Consider the following 15530-nt stretch of genomic DNA (forward strand, 5'->3'; position numbering starts at 1 on the left):
CCAGCCTTCTCCAACCTTGTGCCCTCCTGATGTTGTTAGATGCCAGCTTCCATCAGCAATAGCCAGCATGGGATAAGGGGAGTTGTAGACCAGGCTTTCCCAATATGGTGTCCTCTAGATATATTGGACAACAACTCCCCTTATCCCATGCTGGCTATTGCTGATGGAAGCTGGCATCTAACAACATCAGGAGGGCACAAGGTTGGAGAAGGCTGGTATAGACAATAATGAGCTGTTGTCCAATATATCTAGAGGACACCATATTGGGAAAGCCTGGTCTACCATGATTTGGAGTAGCTTTCCAGGGTTTAAGACTGAGGTATTTCCCAGCCCTGGGCTATTCTGTCATTAAACCTGAGACTTTGTCTTCTATGACTGAGCTATAGTTTTTCTGAATGAGTTCTATCAGGGCTGCTTGTATTTGTACTGTATTTCAGTGTATTTATTTATTTCCATAAAATTTATATACCACTTGATTGTAAAAAAACAAAACAAAAACATTTAAGCTGTTTACAAAAGATAAAACAGAAAAAATACACCTCTAAAACATACAAAGGTTAAAATATTCAAACAAGGTTAAAAATACCTCAGATTTTTATACATTTAGGTATCCTTGTCTAAACAGGAATGTGTTTAGCAGATTCCAAAAAGGGTACAGTGACGGCACCTGCCTCAACTCAGTATCTCTATGCCATTGAAACTGCAAAATTTAATACATTCCCTTTCAAGTTTCTGATTTATATGACTAAGAACATAAGCATGAAAATATGTAGGTAATATCTGGTATAAAATCCTTGCAAGCCAGAAAGGGAGAAGGACTTTTCATCCATGATTAGGGCTTGGGGGGTTACCTGTTACCAAGGATGGAAATTACCGTAAGTGATCTCCATAGCACTTGGCTGAAGCACAACAAATCATGAAGATTCCCCCCCCCCCAGCCCCACAAAAAATTACAATTTACATAATTTATGGAGCATTCCTAATTCCCATCTGGGAGCAGTGGAGTCACTGCCATATCCCAACCCCAAGTGCTCATGTCGGCTAGAGTGGAACTTATGTTTGCATGTATGGGGCTAAGAGTGGGTTGCGATGCCCAGATCATGCCCATTGCCAGTAGCTGGAGCGGCTTAGGTGCCCACCAGTTCTTTGCTGGCCCAGCTCCCTTCCTTACCCCCTCCTTATCCCAGAAACACCTGCTGGCATTAGCAGAAGTGCAGAAGAGGCCTCCCACTACTGGAGCCTGGGGAAACCATACTGAGCCTGGCAGAGGGATACCTTGGCTACCCACAAACCCAGCCCAGAATGGTGAATTGAGGGTTTGAAATGCTTCATTTTCTAGGCTATAGAGTCTGGTTTTTATTTTAATTTTCCTAGGTGCAGAGTATATACACAGTATTGTACCCATGCATGAATGCTTTTAGGACAAGAAAGTCCATCTTGTATATGTATACATAACTTTTCACTGGATTCAGTGGAGCTTACTTCCAAGTAAGCACACTCGGCAGCATTTTCCTAACAAATGTTCATGTGCAGAACGGCGGGGCCTTGAAAAGTTTAAGGAATATGCCAGTCTAAATGACACGGTCTTGTCTGAAAGTTTTGCTGTGCTATTGTTAATGTGTGGCACTAGAGGCCGAGGAGATAAACACGAGAGTTTTTTTAGTTTTCCCTCAGGCCGTTTACTGTGTTGCTCTGACAGCCCTCCTGCATAGGCAATGTCACTGTATTATGCAGGCAGTTACTGACTGTTGTTTAGAACAGACTTTTTTTTTAATATAGAAGGAGGGAGGAGGAAACCGAAATGACAGAAGGCTATTTGAAGTCACGCAAAAAGTGTAAGATGGAGGGTGGGAATGAAACTATTGTTGATACCAGAGCCTGTTACTGGGACATTCCCTAATTCAGAATAGTGAGAAAATGTTTCTATTTTCTCAGAATGAATTTTGTGACCATGCTAACATAAGAAAACAATCCTATACACAACAGAAGCGGGGGGAACTTAGGCCTGGGGGCTGAATTCAGCCTTCCGTTATGATTTCCCTGGTCCTCGGTAGAGGCAAATTTAGGGAGGCACGAGTGGTGCAGCTGCATTGGGCGCTGATCCAAGGAGGGTGTCTTCTCAAAGCCCAGTAAGTTCTTGCCCAGCTCCTACAGGGTCCCCGGGTCCTCTTGCCTCCTTCCCAAAGCTGTGCTGCCAGGCAAGCACTTAACTGGGCTTTGGGAAAGAGGTCAGGGGGCTACAGGACCCTGCCAGAGCCTCGTGCCTCCTCCTCAAAGCCCAGCTGAAGCTGACGCCACAATTTCAAAGTCTGCTATTTCCCCCCCCCATCGGAACTATTGGTTTTATGCATAAGTAATTTATGCAAATATAATCAATTAACTAAAACTGAAATGATTACTTGATTGATTAAGATGCCTTTAACGTTTTGGTCTGCTTTAGATAAGGGGAAATTTGTGCAAGCCAGCATGTTTCTTCATGTCTGTGTGTACTGGCTTAATAACTGAACGTGCAAATGGGTGCTGCCCCCTTCTTTTGTGGCACTGCAGTGCTCCATACAGCACTCTGAGCACTGTATGTCCATCAGGAAGAGCCCCTGGAATCTGTTTGGGGATCTGAAGAACAAACACAACATAGACTCACCTGCATCTCCCCAGTCATCTAATTGGCATCATTGCTGGTGTGTTGTATGACTTGTATCCAGTTCTGCAGCTCACGCAAGGGAGCTTGTGCAAGGAGAATTCCCCATTCTGGCCTCCCAAATGCATGCTCTGCGCCGCCACCCTCCCAAAAGCCTTTTCTGAGAGGCTTCTCCCTTGTGTGAGCAAACCCCAAAGATCTGATTACACATAGCCCAAGATACTTGATGGGGGTTTGTAGTGGCAAAAAGTCCTCATGCAGCAGCCCATTAGCTCACCTTCATACAATAGGGCCATTGAACATTTTCACACTGGAGCCTTAAACAAATGTTTGCCCAAAGCACTTTGAAATGCAAATGTAAAAACTTAACATTTGAATTAGAATGGCTTCTTCTAATTTCTATTGCACATCAACAATGATCGAAGAAATTGTACATGAGAGGCTCAAAAGCATATTACATTTCACATGCAAAGATATCCTGCTGCTTACTTACAGACAGTTGAAATAGGTTTTCAGTTTAGTATTATTCTCTAAGTGCCTTTCATATGGATTCTGATTGTGAGGCTAGAGCCTGAGTTCATGGGTTTTCAAGCCATAACCAAACATTGCATTTTATTTAATTGCTTCTTTTATGCTTCCCCCTATAGCTCCTTACTGCAGCTTAAACCATATTGTGAAGAATGGTGGAATTGTAAATAAAACCAGGGGTACAGCTGGCAGCACCGTTCGCTATTATTGTAAACCTGGATATAGAATAATTGGCCATAGCAATGCAACTTGTAGACGTCACCCAAATGGCATGTATCAATGGGATTTCCCTGTTCCTCTCTGTCAAGGTAAGATCCTGTTTCTTAACAACACATGCACACACAAAAAATTGAAATTATGGTGGTATCACAGGTTTTTAGAGTGGAGGAAACCCTGGCCCTTTGTTTCTTACACCTACCCATTTATGCCACCTAAGCATGAATAGAAAGCCTACTGTTATGTGGAACTGCCTCCACTGATTCTTCTGGCACCCATTTCACATAAGAAACTGAATAGGAATGTTATGTTAATAAATAGTGAAAGATTAATGTGGTAATTTGAATGCCCAAGAGAAAACAGTCCTTTAACCGCAACAGCTTCTCCTGAAGAGACATGCATTTGAAGTCATTGTGCATTTTGAACTGCAGCTTGTCTCTTCAGCCTTGAGAATAGCATCCTTTCCTTGCACACTGCAGACATATACATTAAGAATATTTCATTTCGATGGTACCCTACGCCTCGTCAAATTATATATCGCCTTGAAGTCCTTAAGATAGCTCTGTGAGGTCGGCCACAATTCTTGTTTCCTTATATTGTAGATGAGTGACTTATGGTTTGTTTAAGGACACCTAGATTTGAACTGGCTGTTTCCTGGATCACATCTCGCTTGCTTTCAATTATGGCTATAGTAGAGATCTTCAGACATGTAATTGTCATCCCTCCCCACCTTCAACCTGCCAGCACCCAGCCAAAATTCTTACACAAATACATTTTGGCCTTAACGAAAACAAATTATTTTTTAAAACCATCTAGCACAAGACATACTAACGTATTTTTTAAAAAATGGAGGATTCCCGCCCCCCGACATCCTTTCATGATGTCTGTAGTACCAGTAAAACTGATTCCATTGTGTTTAGTTTGTAATTAAATGCTAAAATTGTACTGTAAATAGATATTGAAATGTAATTTTAGAAAACGGTGCTGTTCCTTTCTGTTTCTCTTCTACAACAGCCCCCCCTCTCCCCCACCCCAGTTTTCATAAGAATATGTTTCTAACTTGGGTTAAGCTGTAAGGTCAGGTGGTATTTTTCATTTCCCATCTTCTCAAGGGGCAACTCGGCTAATAAAGCACTTGCTGCTGCATAAAGGACTTGACTCCCTTCCAAGGAATAATAATTTATTGTTATTACTGTTACTTTCAGCTGCTGAAGCAGCAGAAACCTGCACAAGCAGCACTACATTCAAAATAATTATATCTGAAGAAAGTAGCAGTGTCTACAGTTAAGGGTGCTGAAACATTTCCATCATAATATCAATTTTCTAGCTTCCTAGTTCTTGGTTTAAGGTTTGCTGGTTGCTGGGTTTCTCCTTCCAACCTCTTCCCCACTCAAGTTTTTGGGAAGGAAGGAAAGAGCATTTGGCACACCCACCCCATATTTTTCCATCTATGAGACACCCCCTATTTTGGGGGACTCTGATTTAAAAAAATGGGGGGACATGGCCCCCATGTATAAGACACCCCCAAATTTTGGACACTATTTTTTAGGGGGGAGGGACCTAGTCTTATACCTGGAAAATACAGTAATTCTCAAGAGAGAGAGAATAAAATATATAAAAATTGTTACCATAACCTCTGTGCAGTTCTCCATAAGAGAATCCATTTGCACAGGCAAAGCGTATGGAACTGCATGGGATGCCAGAATGCCAATAAAATAATTCTGTAAACAGTTGTTAGGAAAATACTGCAGCATGTGTAATTGTGCACAGAGGGTAGAGATTAAAACCATGTTTAAGCTATTCAGTCAATCAAAGCAACAGTACTAAATCAAAAATTAAAATAATTAAATGAATGTTAAAACAAGTAACAAAAGTAGCCAAAACAACCAAGAAAACAGTAGTCAGTGAAAGCTAATGCATCCACTCATGTCTTGGATAGGTTTTGTCTTGAAAGGCTGGGTAAAAGATACTAGACTAAGATTTACTTGTCTGCTCAGTTATTTTTTTAAAAAATATTTTTTTATGGTGGATTATGTTCTTCTTTTGTATTTTCTTGCTGCTGTTGCTGTATATCTGCAATCTGTGTGGATGCAGAGCAGTTTAGAAATGCTTAAAATAAATTAAAGAGCAGAAGGACAATTCAGTTTAAAAGCCTGGCTGTATTTTAAAGAAGCGCTGAAACAGGATTCTTTGGAGGAAGCCTTGTGCTTCAAAAGTGTGGCATGTTCACAGTCTGTGTTCTTATGGTGGTGTCCTGACTTTGGAACAGCCACCCCAGCAAGTTTTGCAAGCATCCTAATTCATATTAGAGGAAGGAGCTCTTTACATGTACTACAGATTATTTAGGCTCTTTAAATCAAAGCCATTTTTGAACTGTGCCTTGAAACAAACTAGTAGCCAGTGGCATCCTTAATGCTGAGGAGGTGTGCTTTCAAACTGATACGCTTTCAGTGAATTTACTGTATTTTTCGCCCCATAGGACGCACTTTTTCCCCTCCAAAAATGAAGGGGAAATCTGGGTGCGTCCTATGGGGCGAATGCAGGCTTTCACTGAAGCCTGGAGAGTGAGAGGCATCGGTGCGCACCGACCCCTCTCGCTCTCCAGGCTTCAGGAAGCAATCCGCAAGCCTTGCAAGCCCGGTGGGAGTACCCACGGGCTCACAAGGCTTGCGGGCAGCAGCCTGCAGCCCCCGCGAGTCCGCAAGCCTTGCGCGCCCGGCAGGAGGTCCCACCGGGTGCGCGAGGTTTGGGGCGGCAGCCTGTCGCCCGAAGTACGGGGAGCCCTCCGGGGGGTCCCCCTGCTTCGGGCGAGTGTCTGCAAGCCTCGCGCGCCCGGCAGGAGGTCCCACCGGGTGCGCGAGGCTTGGGGCGGCAGCCTGTCGCCCGAAGCACGGGGAGCCCTCCGGAGGGCTCCCCTTGCTTTGGGCGAGTTTCTGCAAGCCTCCCGCGCCCGGCAGGAGGTCCCGCCGAGTGCAGGAGGCTTGGGGCGGCAGCCTGTCGCCCCGAAGCAGGGGGAGCCCTCCGGAGGGCTTCCCCTGCTTCGGGGAGGTGAGCGCAAGGCTTGGGGTGGCAGCCAGGGCTGGGGGGGGGGAAATAATTTTTTAAAATTCATTTCCCCCCCCCAAAATGAGGTGCGTCCTATGAGCCGGTGCACCTTATAGGACGAAAAATACGGTAAATCAAACTTTTCCCTTGTTCGTGTTCTTTTAAACAACAGTGTCTATCTGCTTGCAACAGCTAGAAAGCACTATTGCAGGCTCGTTCAATACTGTAACTAAAAGTCCCTTGGAAGTGACATTGTGTTACGATGTGAGGATGTAGCACATCGTAACACACGGCCACTTACAGAAGTCTGTAAGCCAAAGGTTTCGATGAGTATGATAAGCGCCACATAAAAAGAAACAAAGAATCAATAAGTCCTTTGATCATGTTGCACAAATGTAGGTTGGAACGACTCCTGTCTGGGAAAGGTTCGTGGACATGCAATCTAATCTGCATTTCCACATTCTAATCTGAACATGATCTGGCAGATGCAGAATAGGGAGGTTTGCTCCAATTGCATTACTGAAATCCTATTACATAAGCTGCAAACTTTCATTCAAGAAAATAATTAAATGTTACAGTAGCACAAATAAACCCATTCAGGAAATAATTTATGCTGCCTTGAATTTATATTTGTACCTATATGTTGATAAATTTCCACTTATGTACATAAACACAGTTTAGACGATTAAGTGACTCCCTCCACGCTCTTGATGAATATTATTTTCATTATAATGGAAATGGAAAACATAGCAAAACTATAACAAATGAAATGGTTGGTTTCCACCTCAAGCTGAAAAAAGTTATACTCATAAGCAGCCCAGATCAGCATTTGAGCAAAGAGTATCTCTACTGAGATCCATTATTCAAATATAAGAAGTACTCATGTTTTATATTGGTATCCATACTATTATATGTGACAATGCTGCCTTTGTGGGGGAAATGTTTTATTATTGTTTCTTTTGTTATTAGGCCTCGGCACAATTATTATAAAGTGAGTCTCTTAGCAACAGTAATAAGATACATGTGTAATGTATGTATGTATGTATGTATGTATGTATTATTATTATTATTATTATTATTATTATTATTATTATTATTTCCTGTACAGTTTCAGATTTGACAACAGTAATGATTACTTCCTGAGGCAAATAGCTTTTCCACTTTTCTTCCTCTTTTCAGCTGTATCTTGTGGTATTCCGGAATCTCCCGGAAATGGCTCAGTCTGGGGTAATGAGTTTATTTTGGGCAGCAGAGTGATATATGAATGTAATGAGGGCTTCAAGCTAGATTCTAGTCAACAAGCAACAGCAGTGTGTCAAGAAGATGGATTGTGGAGCAATAAAGGAAGGCCACCCGTCTGTAAACGTAAGTATAGAATTCAGAAAAAATATGTACCCGTTTAGAAACTATATTTTACTTCTTCCCAGTAACAGTTAAGTACAATAGAATTCCTCCCCCCACCCCAATGAGATGGCAAATCTGAGTTGAATCTGAGTTTAGAAAGTGCTGGACAACTCCAGAGCAACGTTTAGCACACCACCCATCAGTCTTCATCTCAGTTAACTGAGCCATAACATCCATTAGCTTCCAGAATGACATTGGGATGGGGAAAATATTGTGTAAACACCACTACATTAATGTGGAGTTGGGCTGGTCTGAACCTGCATTTTACTGTCCTAGTCCTTTTTCCTGTTTGAAGTGGAAATGGAGGATTTACTTGTCATTGGTTACACTTTGTTGAAAGTAGGCAAAATACCGTTCTTTTCCATAGATAAGGTTTTTTTTAATTTAAGAATTACGTTAAAAATTTGGGGTCATCTTATACACGGATAGTGCATAGGGGGGGATGTGTGATTGGTTGCTGCTGCAAGCCAGAGATTGTCTGCTGCTATTGGGCAAGTTATTGGTGGCTGCAACATGGTCTAGTGTTGATTGGCTGTCGCTGCGGCAATTGGGCGGGCAGTTGGCAGCTTCTTCCAGCGAGGGGACAGACGATAGGTGATGCATGTGAGTGGCAGCGTAGGTCAGGCGGGTGAGCGATTTTCGGCAATCCCCTGTATAAAAAGCTCATCAACTCTGGGCCACCCCCCAAAGTGAATCTCAACAACTATGGGCAATCTCCCCCCATATCCTTAATTTGGAGTCCCCCAAAATAGTCTTATACATGATGGCATGTTATACGCAGAAAAATACGGTAATTCAGTGGAACAAGTGTTCCTTAGTTCTTCTAGCTGTAGCTGGCTGTTTCATATGCAGATGATACAGATATGACTAATGGAGATGAATGAAGGAACTAGCAACCACGCGAAGATCTTTGAGCTAACAGTGGTTCTCAACCTTGGGTCCCTAGATGTTTTTGGCCTACAACTCCCATGATCCCTAGCTCACAGGGCCAGTGGTCAGGGATGATGGGAGTTGTAGGCCAAAAACATCTGGGGACCCAAGGTTGAGAAAGGCTGAGCTAAGAGTTGATCTTGGAATTGGAAATTTTAGCAGTGGTGTTTAATCATGTCATTCCTGTCAGCAGTGAGTGGCAGACCCAACAAATTGTTGTGGGAAGCCCTAAGCCTCATGCAAACAGCGTGATAGAATTGAGATCTAAAGGAAGTTTCAGACACTGTACCTAGAATAATGCTGTCTTCTACGTCTGCACAGCTATGCATCCATGCAACACTAGCAGTAACAACAGAAAGATTGTGGTCGCTTCCAACTCTTCAGTTATGATTCTATGAAATGTACACGTTACAACATGGTTTGGGGCCAAGGCGTCTTTCTCAAACTTTCACATCAAATACTTCTATTGGACCTTATCTTCCTCTTGATCTATGTCTCTTTGAGTCACACTTGTCCTAAGAAACCCAGACAATTGAATTGGAAAAGCAGAGATTGTAAGAAAGAAGTATTTCTTTTTCTTACAGATGGGTAGCCGTGTTGGTCTGCCATAGTCAAAATAAAAAAAATCCTTCCTGTAGCACCTTAAAGACCAACTAAGTTAGTTCTTGGTATAAGCTTTCGTGTGCATGCACACTTCTTCAGATACACACTGTGTATCTGAAGAAGTGTGCATGCACACGAAAGCTTATACCAAGAACTAACTTAGTTGGTCTTTAAGGTGCTACAGGAAGGATTTTTTTTATTCTTTTTCTTAATAATTGTTCATTGTCATTGCACAGTAACTACTGACCAGTCCCTCAAGAACTTAATGACATGCCCAATTGCCAGTTTTCTTTGTCTATAAGAAACATGGTTGATATTTTCAGATTGCTTATTGGCTACAGAGAGGGAAAAGGAGGAGATACCTTTAAAAATATGCCTATTTCCCTTCTATGACCTTAATTTGAAACCAGCATAATTATCTGTATTTATTATATATTTGATTAATTCTACTTCTTCTACAGAGGTTTTAAGGGATTTTTCTATAGTTTAAACATAGTTATGTCTGCTCAGTGCATTTGAATGAATTGGTTTGCATTGGGTGCTTACATTATTAAAACAGCTTTATTGTTTCCTTTTCCTTTCTAGAAAATATTTTCTTCACTTTCTAAGCTCTTTTCATAACTGTGTTGTGACATTTTCCTTTCTGTGTTTGATAAACATGAACTTTCTGACATGCCATTATCATTTGGGAGATAACTATGCACAATTTATTTCAGCTCATAATTCAGTTTATTATACTGACACCACCTTTCTGCATATCAAAATGTGTTGTTGCATTTGGGATCACTCTTCACCCTCTTCGTGCAGCAATCAAACCTTACATTTTCACCTCTTAAGAGCACCAAAGCCTACTTTTCAAAAATTTCATTGCAACAGGAAAATCTGTGTGATGGGTGTGCTAAAAACACTTTGACCAAACCACATAATAAAAGAAAACTGGACCTTACCTTTGCTTGATCCTATTTAGATTGTTTCTAATTAATGTATTATTTGGTTTATTTTTTCTAAACTACCCTAAAAAATTCAGGGAAAGCTGGTTTATGCATCTGTAATAAATAATGTTGCTGCTGATTGACTGGTCATTATAACTGATTCTTACTTGAAGGAGAAGCCAGGGCAGCTTATTTTTAAATCATAAATGAAACCTATTTTGTGGCGTTTAACACTTCTATTATCCAGATACAAGAGTTACCACAAAATATTGGATAACAAAAATTTGAAGGCAAATTTGGACATTTCTGCTTAGGAACAAAGCTGAGAAATGATCAAGAAATGCTAAGAGACTTTTGATAAGACTCTCAAAGCTTCTCATGGGAAGAGAAGAATGGAGTTTCACAGACCCCTTAAGTTTATAGTGAATTCCTCCCAAGGTGATATCCAAGGTGAATTTCAAGATTTTGTCTTGGCCAAAACTGCTGAGAGCTTTGGCAGGAAGAGGAACATATTTTGATAAACCTGTACAATTTACCACCAGTTAGCTTTTATACCTCCATGCTGTAAAAGGACAGCCAAACCCAATATGCCCACTTTCATATAATACTTCTGGTGCACCTTTACTTAAGTAGTAAGTGGTAAATGGTAATATGTGCAGAATTTGTTCTCTTGTCAGTTGCAACCCTCGAAATTAGTAGACGTCTAGTGGAGGAATGAGCTGGGCTCAGAAAAAAATCATAATTACTAGATATACCAACAAATCCTTGGGGGTTTGTTACACTAACCTCATAGAACATCACTATGAGCCCCTGATATATATTTTTTCTCCAGCTCGGATTGCATTCTTATCTGCAGAAGAATTCCCAAGTTTACTCATCTTTTCACCCTACCATCAGCCTGGCTTGATGCTCTAAATCCCATTTCCTCTTAACAACACTTACTGGCTTGGACCATAGGGAGGGAAGTAGAGAGACCTGATAGTTCGCTCTCTTCTCCCTCTGGGACATTGGTAGTGCCAATGAATAAAGGACTCAGTGCCAGATCAGTCTGAGTAATAAAATCAGCTATTTATTTTTTCCCCTTTTTTAAAGGAAAGAGTGTATTATTTTCTGAGCCACTGTGATTTAACATGGAGGGGAGAGGGTAAAGTTACCTATCACTAGTACCTAGGTTAATTAGAAGTTCATTTCACAATCCAGTCAGCCCTTTGGGTGAGGTTTAAACCATTATTTTACTCTTTGAAGGCTGCAGTCTAGAATATAGGTTAGAGGTAGTTAAGTCTACTTAAAATTTAAATTGATGGGCCTTTTCTGTTCTGTATCTCCAGCACTGGCTAGAAGGTGAATCTGATAGTTCTCCACCTATTCTGGAGTGACATACGTTTGTACTTTGAAATACTTTTTACCTCAGAAATAATCCTCTGTTTCGGCAGTGCACATGAGTGTTGGTGTAGGTAAATAATCTCATTCTAGTGATGTGACATATAATCATACTTGAAGGATGTAATTACATTTACTTCACTATACTTGGAAGCAGGCAGCAGTTAATTCATATATCAACAGAAACAAATCAGCATAGAAAAGAGGACAACATTTTTCCTCTACATCTAGACAAATCTGACATCATCTCTGATTCAGATGCCATGTATAAAAATAGCAAGTGTCACTGGTGTCTGAGGTATAAGAGAGAGACTGATGGGTGTCTCAGTAATTTGTTCTAAATACAGCAGCTGTTAAGTAGGCCGTATTTTAATTCAAGAATAAAGTAGTTCTGATAAATCAGAGGAATTTGCTGCAAAATTAAACGGCACCATGGCACAAACAGTTTTCTGTCACTTATATATTTAACGGCTTTGCATATTTTTTTTTAAAAAAAAAATGCTATGCCATTACCATATTCTCTTCAGATTTTATTTTTCCAGTGTGCAGAGATATGTATATAGAAAGAGAAACAGATAGACAAAGAGACACAAGGTCACATTGGTGATCTTGAGCCACTTGTTATTTCTCAGTTCAGCACACTTGTTTTGAGGGTAATAAAGGGAGAAGAACCTTGCACAGCGTCCTGAGCTCCTAAAAGGAAAGGCTTGGTGAGATGGATAGGTAGATCTAAAAAGTCACAGACTTCCAGCTGCCAGAAAATTCCTTCAACACCGACTGGAGAATGGAGAAGGTCTCAGAAGAGACGAATTGGTCTGCCTTGCTCCCTGACACCCTATCAGCCCACCCAAATGTTTGCTTATCTATCTCACCTATTCACCCTAAAGCCTCTGAGAAAGCAGAGCCTTGAATGAATTATCCAGATCCCATAAAAAGATTAAATGTCAGGTACCATCCTCCTTATATAGTGTCATCCAATCTCTCTCCTGAACTGAACCATAATATCCATTAGCTTCCAGAATGACACTGGGATGGCGAAGATATTGTGTAAACACCACTACATTAATGTGGAGTTGGGCTGGTCTGAACTCGCATTTTACTGTCCTAGTCCTTTTTCCTGTTTGAATTGGAAATGGAGGATTTACTTGTCATTGGTTGCACTTTGTTGAAAGTAGGCAGAATAATTCAGTGGAACAAGGACCATTTGATATTCCTAGGTAAATAAGTCATTGACTGTTGTCTTTGGCTATACCAAACTGGGGTTGGAATTTTCCACTGGGACGCGCATTATAGATGTAAAATATCTTCCCAACACTATTTTTTTTTTAAACTTTCTGTAATCTCTGAGGCATACTCCCCTATCACAAGAGTATTATTGTTTGCCCCATGCTTAGCAAACAGTGAATCCCATCAGTTTTCTACTTGCCCCATGCTTTCTATGTACATGTCAGAGCAGTTTTGCCTTTGCCCCACTGCTTTCCACTAGAAAACCTGCTGTTTGGTGATAAATCAGAGCAAACGGGAATCCACAGAAAACCCGATCACCTTTTGCTCCAATTCAGCGCTAAATTGGTAGGACTAACGGAAGTATGGAAGAGCCCTTACTCCCACTATTCTCTCTAATGCGCCTGTTTCTTCCCTTATATCGCTGTTCTACTCTTCTAAATTTTATGTGGAATTTAGTTTTAGTATTCTGCTTCTCTTCCCACCCCCATTAACTTTCCTCTCTATCCCCCATACTCTTTGACAGGTCTGTGAGACTTTGCTTTTTTTCCTGCATCTGTTTGATGATGGTGTTACCTGCCCTAAACCAATTGGGCAGGGTGGGCTACAGTGTTAGAACATGTTTGCAGATAAGATTGCTAAGTATTTTGTAACCCCGCCCCTCTGTCTTATGGTAATAGGTGTACATACACAAAGCATCTGAATGGAACACACAAAGCCTATTTTAAAAGAAATATCAGAAAGATTAAAGCTTGGTTAGATAAATGAAGCTTTTGGAAATGGCATCTGTGTTTCCCATTAGGTAGCAGTTTACTATTCCCTATTCAGTCTCCACTGAGCATAATATACTTTTGGCCATGATGCTAAACACATTCTGTGCCAACAAAACAATACCGGTTTTAGAGTGGCAGTGGGCTTTAGCTCTTACAACTTGTTATTAATATATTCTTCTTTCTATGCAAACTGCACAACTTTGCCTCTTAATCAGACTTTAAAGAAAGTACCCATTTTATAAAATTGGAACAGTACATTTCTCCCTCTCCCCTCATTTCTTAATTGAAACAGCCTCCCAGTGTTGGTGTTGAAACAAGTGTAAGATGCTATGCACCGGAATGTGCATTTGAGAAATGTTTATAGCATGCTCAATTTCACCAGGAAAAGTCTGCTGTCAATAGGATGGTGATTCATCTTCTGTGAAGTAATATTGGAAGGAAAGTGCTAATACTAAAGTGTCCTTGCTTCACAGCTGTGACTTGCCCCAGCATTGAGAGCCTGCTCTCAGAACATGTTGTCTGGAGACTGATTTCTGGGTCGGTGAATGAGTTTGGCGCACAAGTCATGCTGAGTTGCAGCCCTGGCTATTATTTAGAGGGTCAGAGACTCATGCTGTGTAAAACTAATGGAACATGGAGTGATGCTGATGAGAGACCAGTGTGCAAGGGTAAGAAACATTTATTTACACAGTGCTCAGTTCTGTCCAAAGATACAGCTTCTATTTTTCTACCAACACAACTTAAGTAAAGGAACTAATATCTGTTAATAGCTTTTCTGAAATATTTGAGGGCAATCCATCAAGAAGGTATGCAAACCTCGTTCAAATAAATAGGCCCTGCACCAAAACACGGCAAATGTAATATTACAGGGTTACCGGTATATATAATGTTGTCCTACTGCTGACAGGCAGTTCTTTCATCCAGCAGAGGTTTCTGTGGACAGAACACGGAGGAGGCCATTTTTGCTTAATATTCCGCCTTGTGTGTCTCCTCCATCTGATCTAGTGGGTTGGGAGATCATTGAAAACAGTGTGGGAGGAAGTGTGGAGGTTCTGCAGGAGAAATGAGGAATTTGTGCAAATTGCTTTCTTCTACAATCTGCTCATGGAAGCTGTTGCTGTATCGTGAATGGAAGGATTACAATGGAGATGGCCTGTTACCAAAAATAAAAAAAAGTTATGTTAATTTATTTTCGAGTGTAGTTATAGCAAATATTTATAAATATCTATGTCAGTTTGCTAGATGCTGTGTTCTAGAGCCCTGTACATGCACCTGTGCATGCAAGATACAATTGGGCTCATGCACTTTGAGTAGAGGGGGCAGTTCCACATGCATTAAGAAATATACATGCCTAACTGTTTTGTTTTTTAATTGAAATGAACAAGGAAACTCTTGAGGATGTGAGAAAGGGCTTCATATGCAGATCAGATCTTCGCATCTGTAAGAGTAGTTTGTATTGTACATATGACATGCATCATTTAATTAAATGAATTATTTGTCCATTCTCAAGAGCCTTTATTCAAATAAATTCATGTATTCATTGTTCCTATTACAGATTAAATTAATTGTGAATGGTGCCCATCAATTACATTCAACTGTAATTAGACAAACAAGCTAATTAACCGTGGATTATCTGAATACCGAAGTAATCCAGATCAGTCAAACATGAGCTGAGCAATCTATTTGATCTTCAGAAATTAAAATTCATTAAATATTTGAGGCTGTTAAACTATTTATTACTAAGCTTCTGAAAGATAATATAATAAAAACACTACAGATTACATTATTCGTTATGTAAGCACAGTGTGCTATCATCGTATGTAGTCTGGGATCCAGAGAGTCACACAGCTGGTACTG

The 15530-nt window shown here is 40.7% G+C and overlaps 1 protein-coding gene across 1 annotated transcript in view; it reads left to right on the plus strand.

Moving 5' to 3' along the window:
• The window catches only part of CSMD1 (CUB and Sushi multiple domains 1), a 998673-nt gene that overhangs the window by 923633 nt on the left and 59510 nt on the right, over positions 1 to 15530 (plus strand). Inside the window, exons 49-51 of the mRNA XM_081189289.1 lie at positions 3286 to 3474; positions 7607 to 7792; positions 14147 to 14341. Of these exons, the coding sequence (XP_081045415.1) occupies positions 3286 to 3474; positions 7607 to 7792; positions 14147 to 14341 (570 nt within the window). The remainder of the gene's footprint in view (positions 1 to 3285; positions 3475 to 7606; positions 7793 to 14146; positions 14342 to 15530) is intronic.

Source organism: Podarcis bocagei, assembly GCF_964188305.1.
Source record: "Podarcis bocagei genome assembly, chromosome: 3".
Taxonomy (NCBI): domain Eukaryota; kingdom Metazoa; phylum Chordata; class Lepidosauria; order Squamata; family Lacertidae; genus Podarcis; species Podarcis bocagei.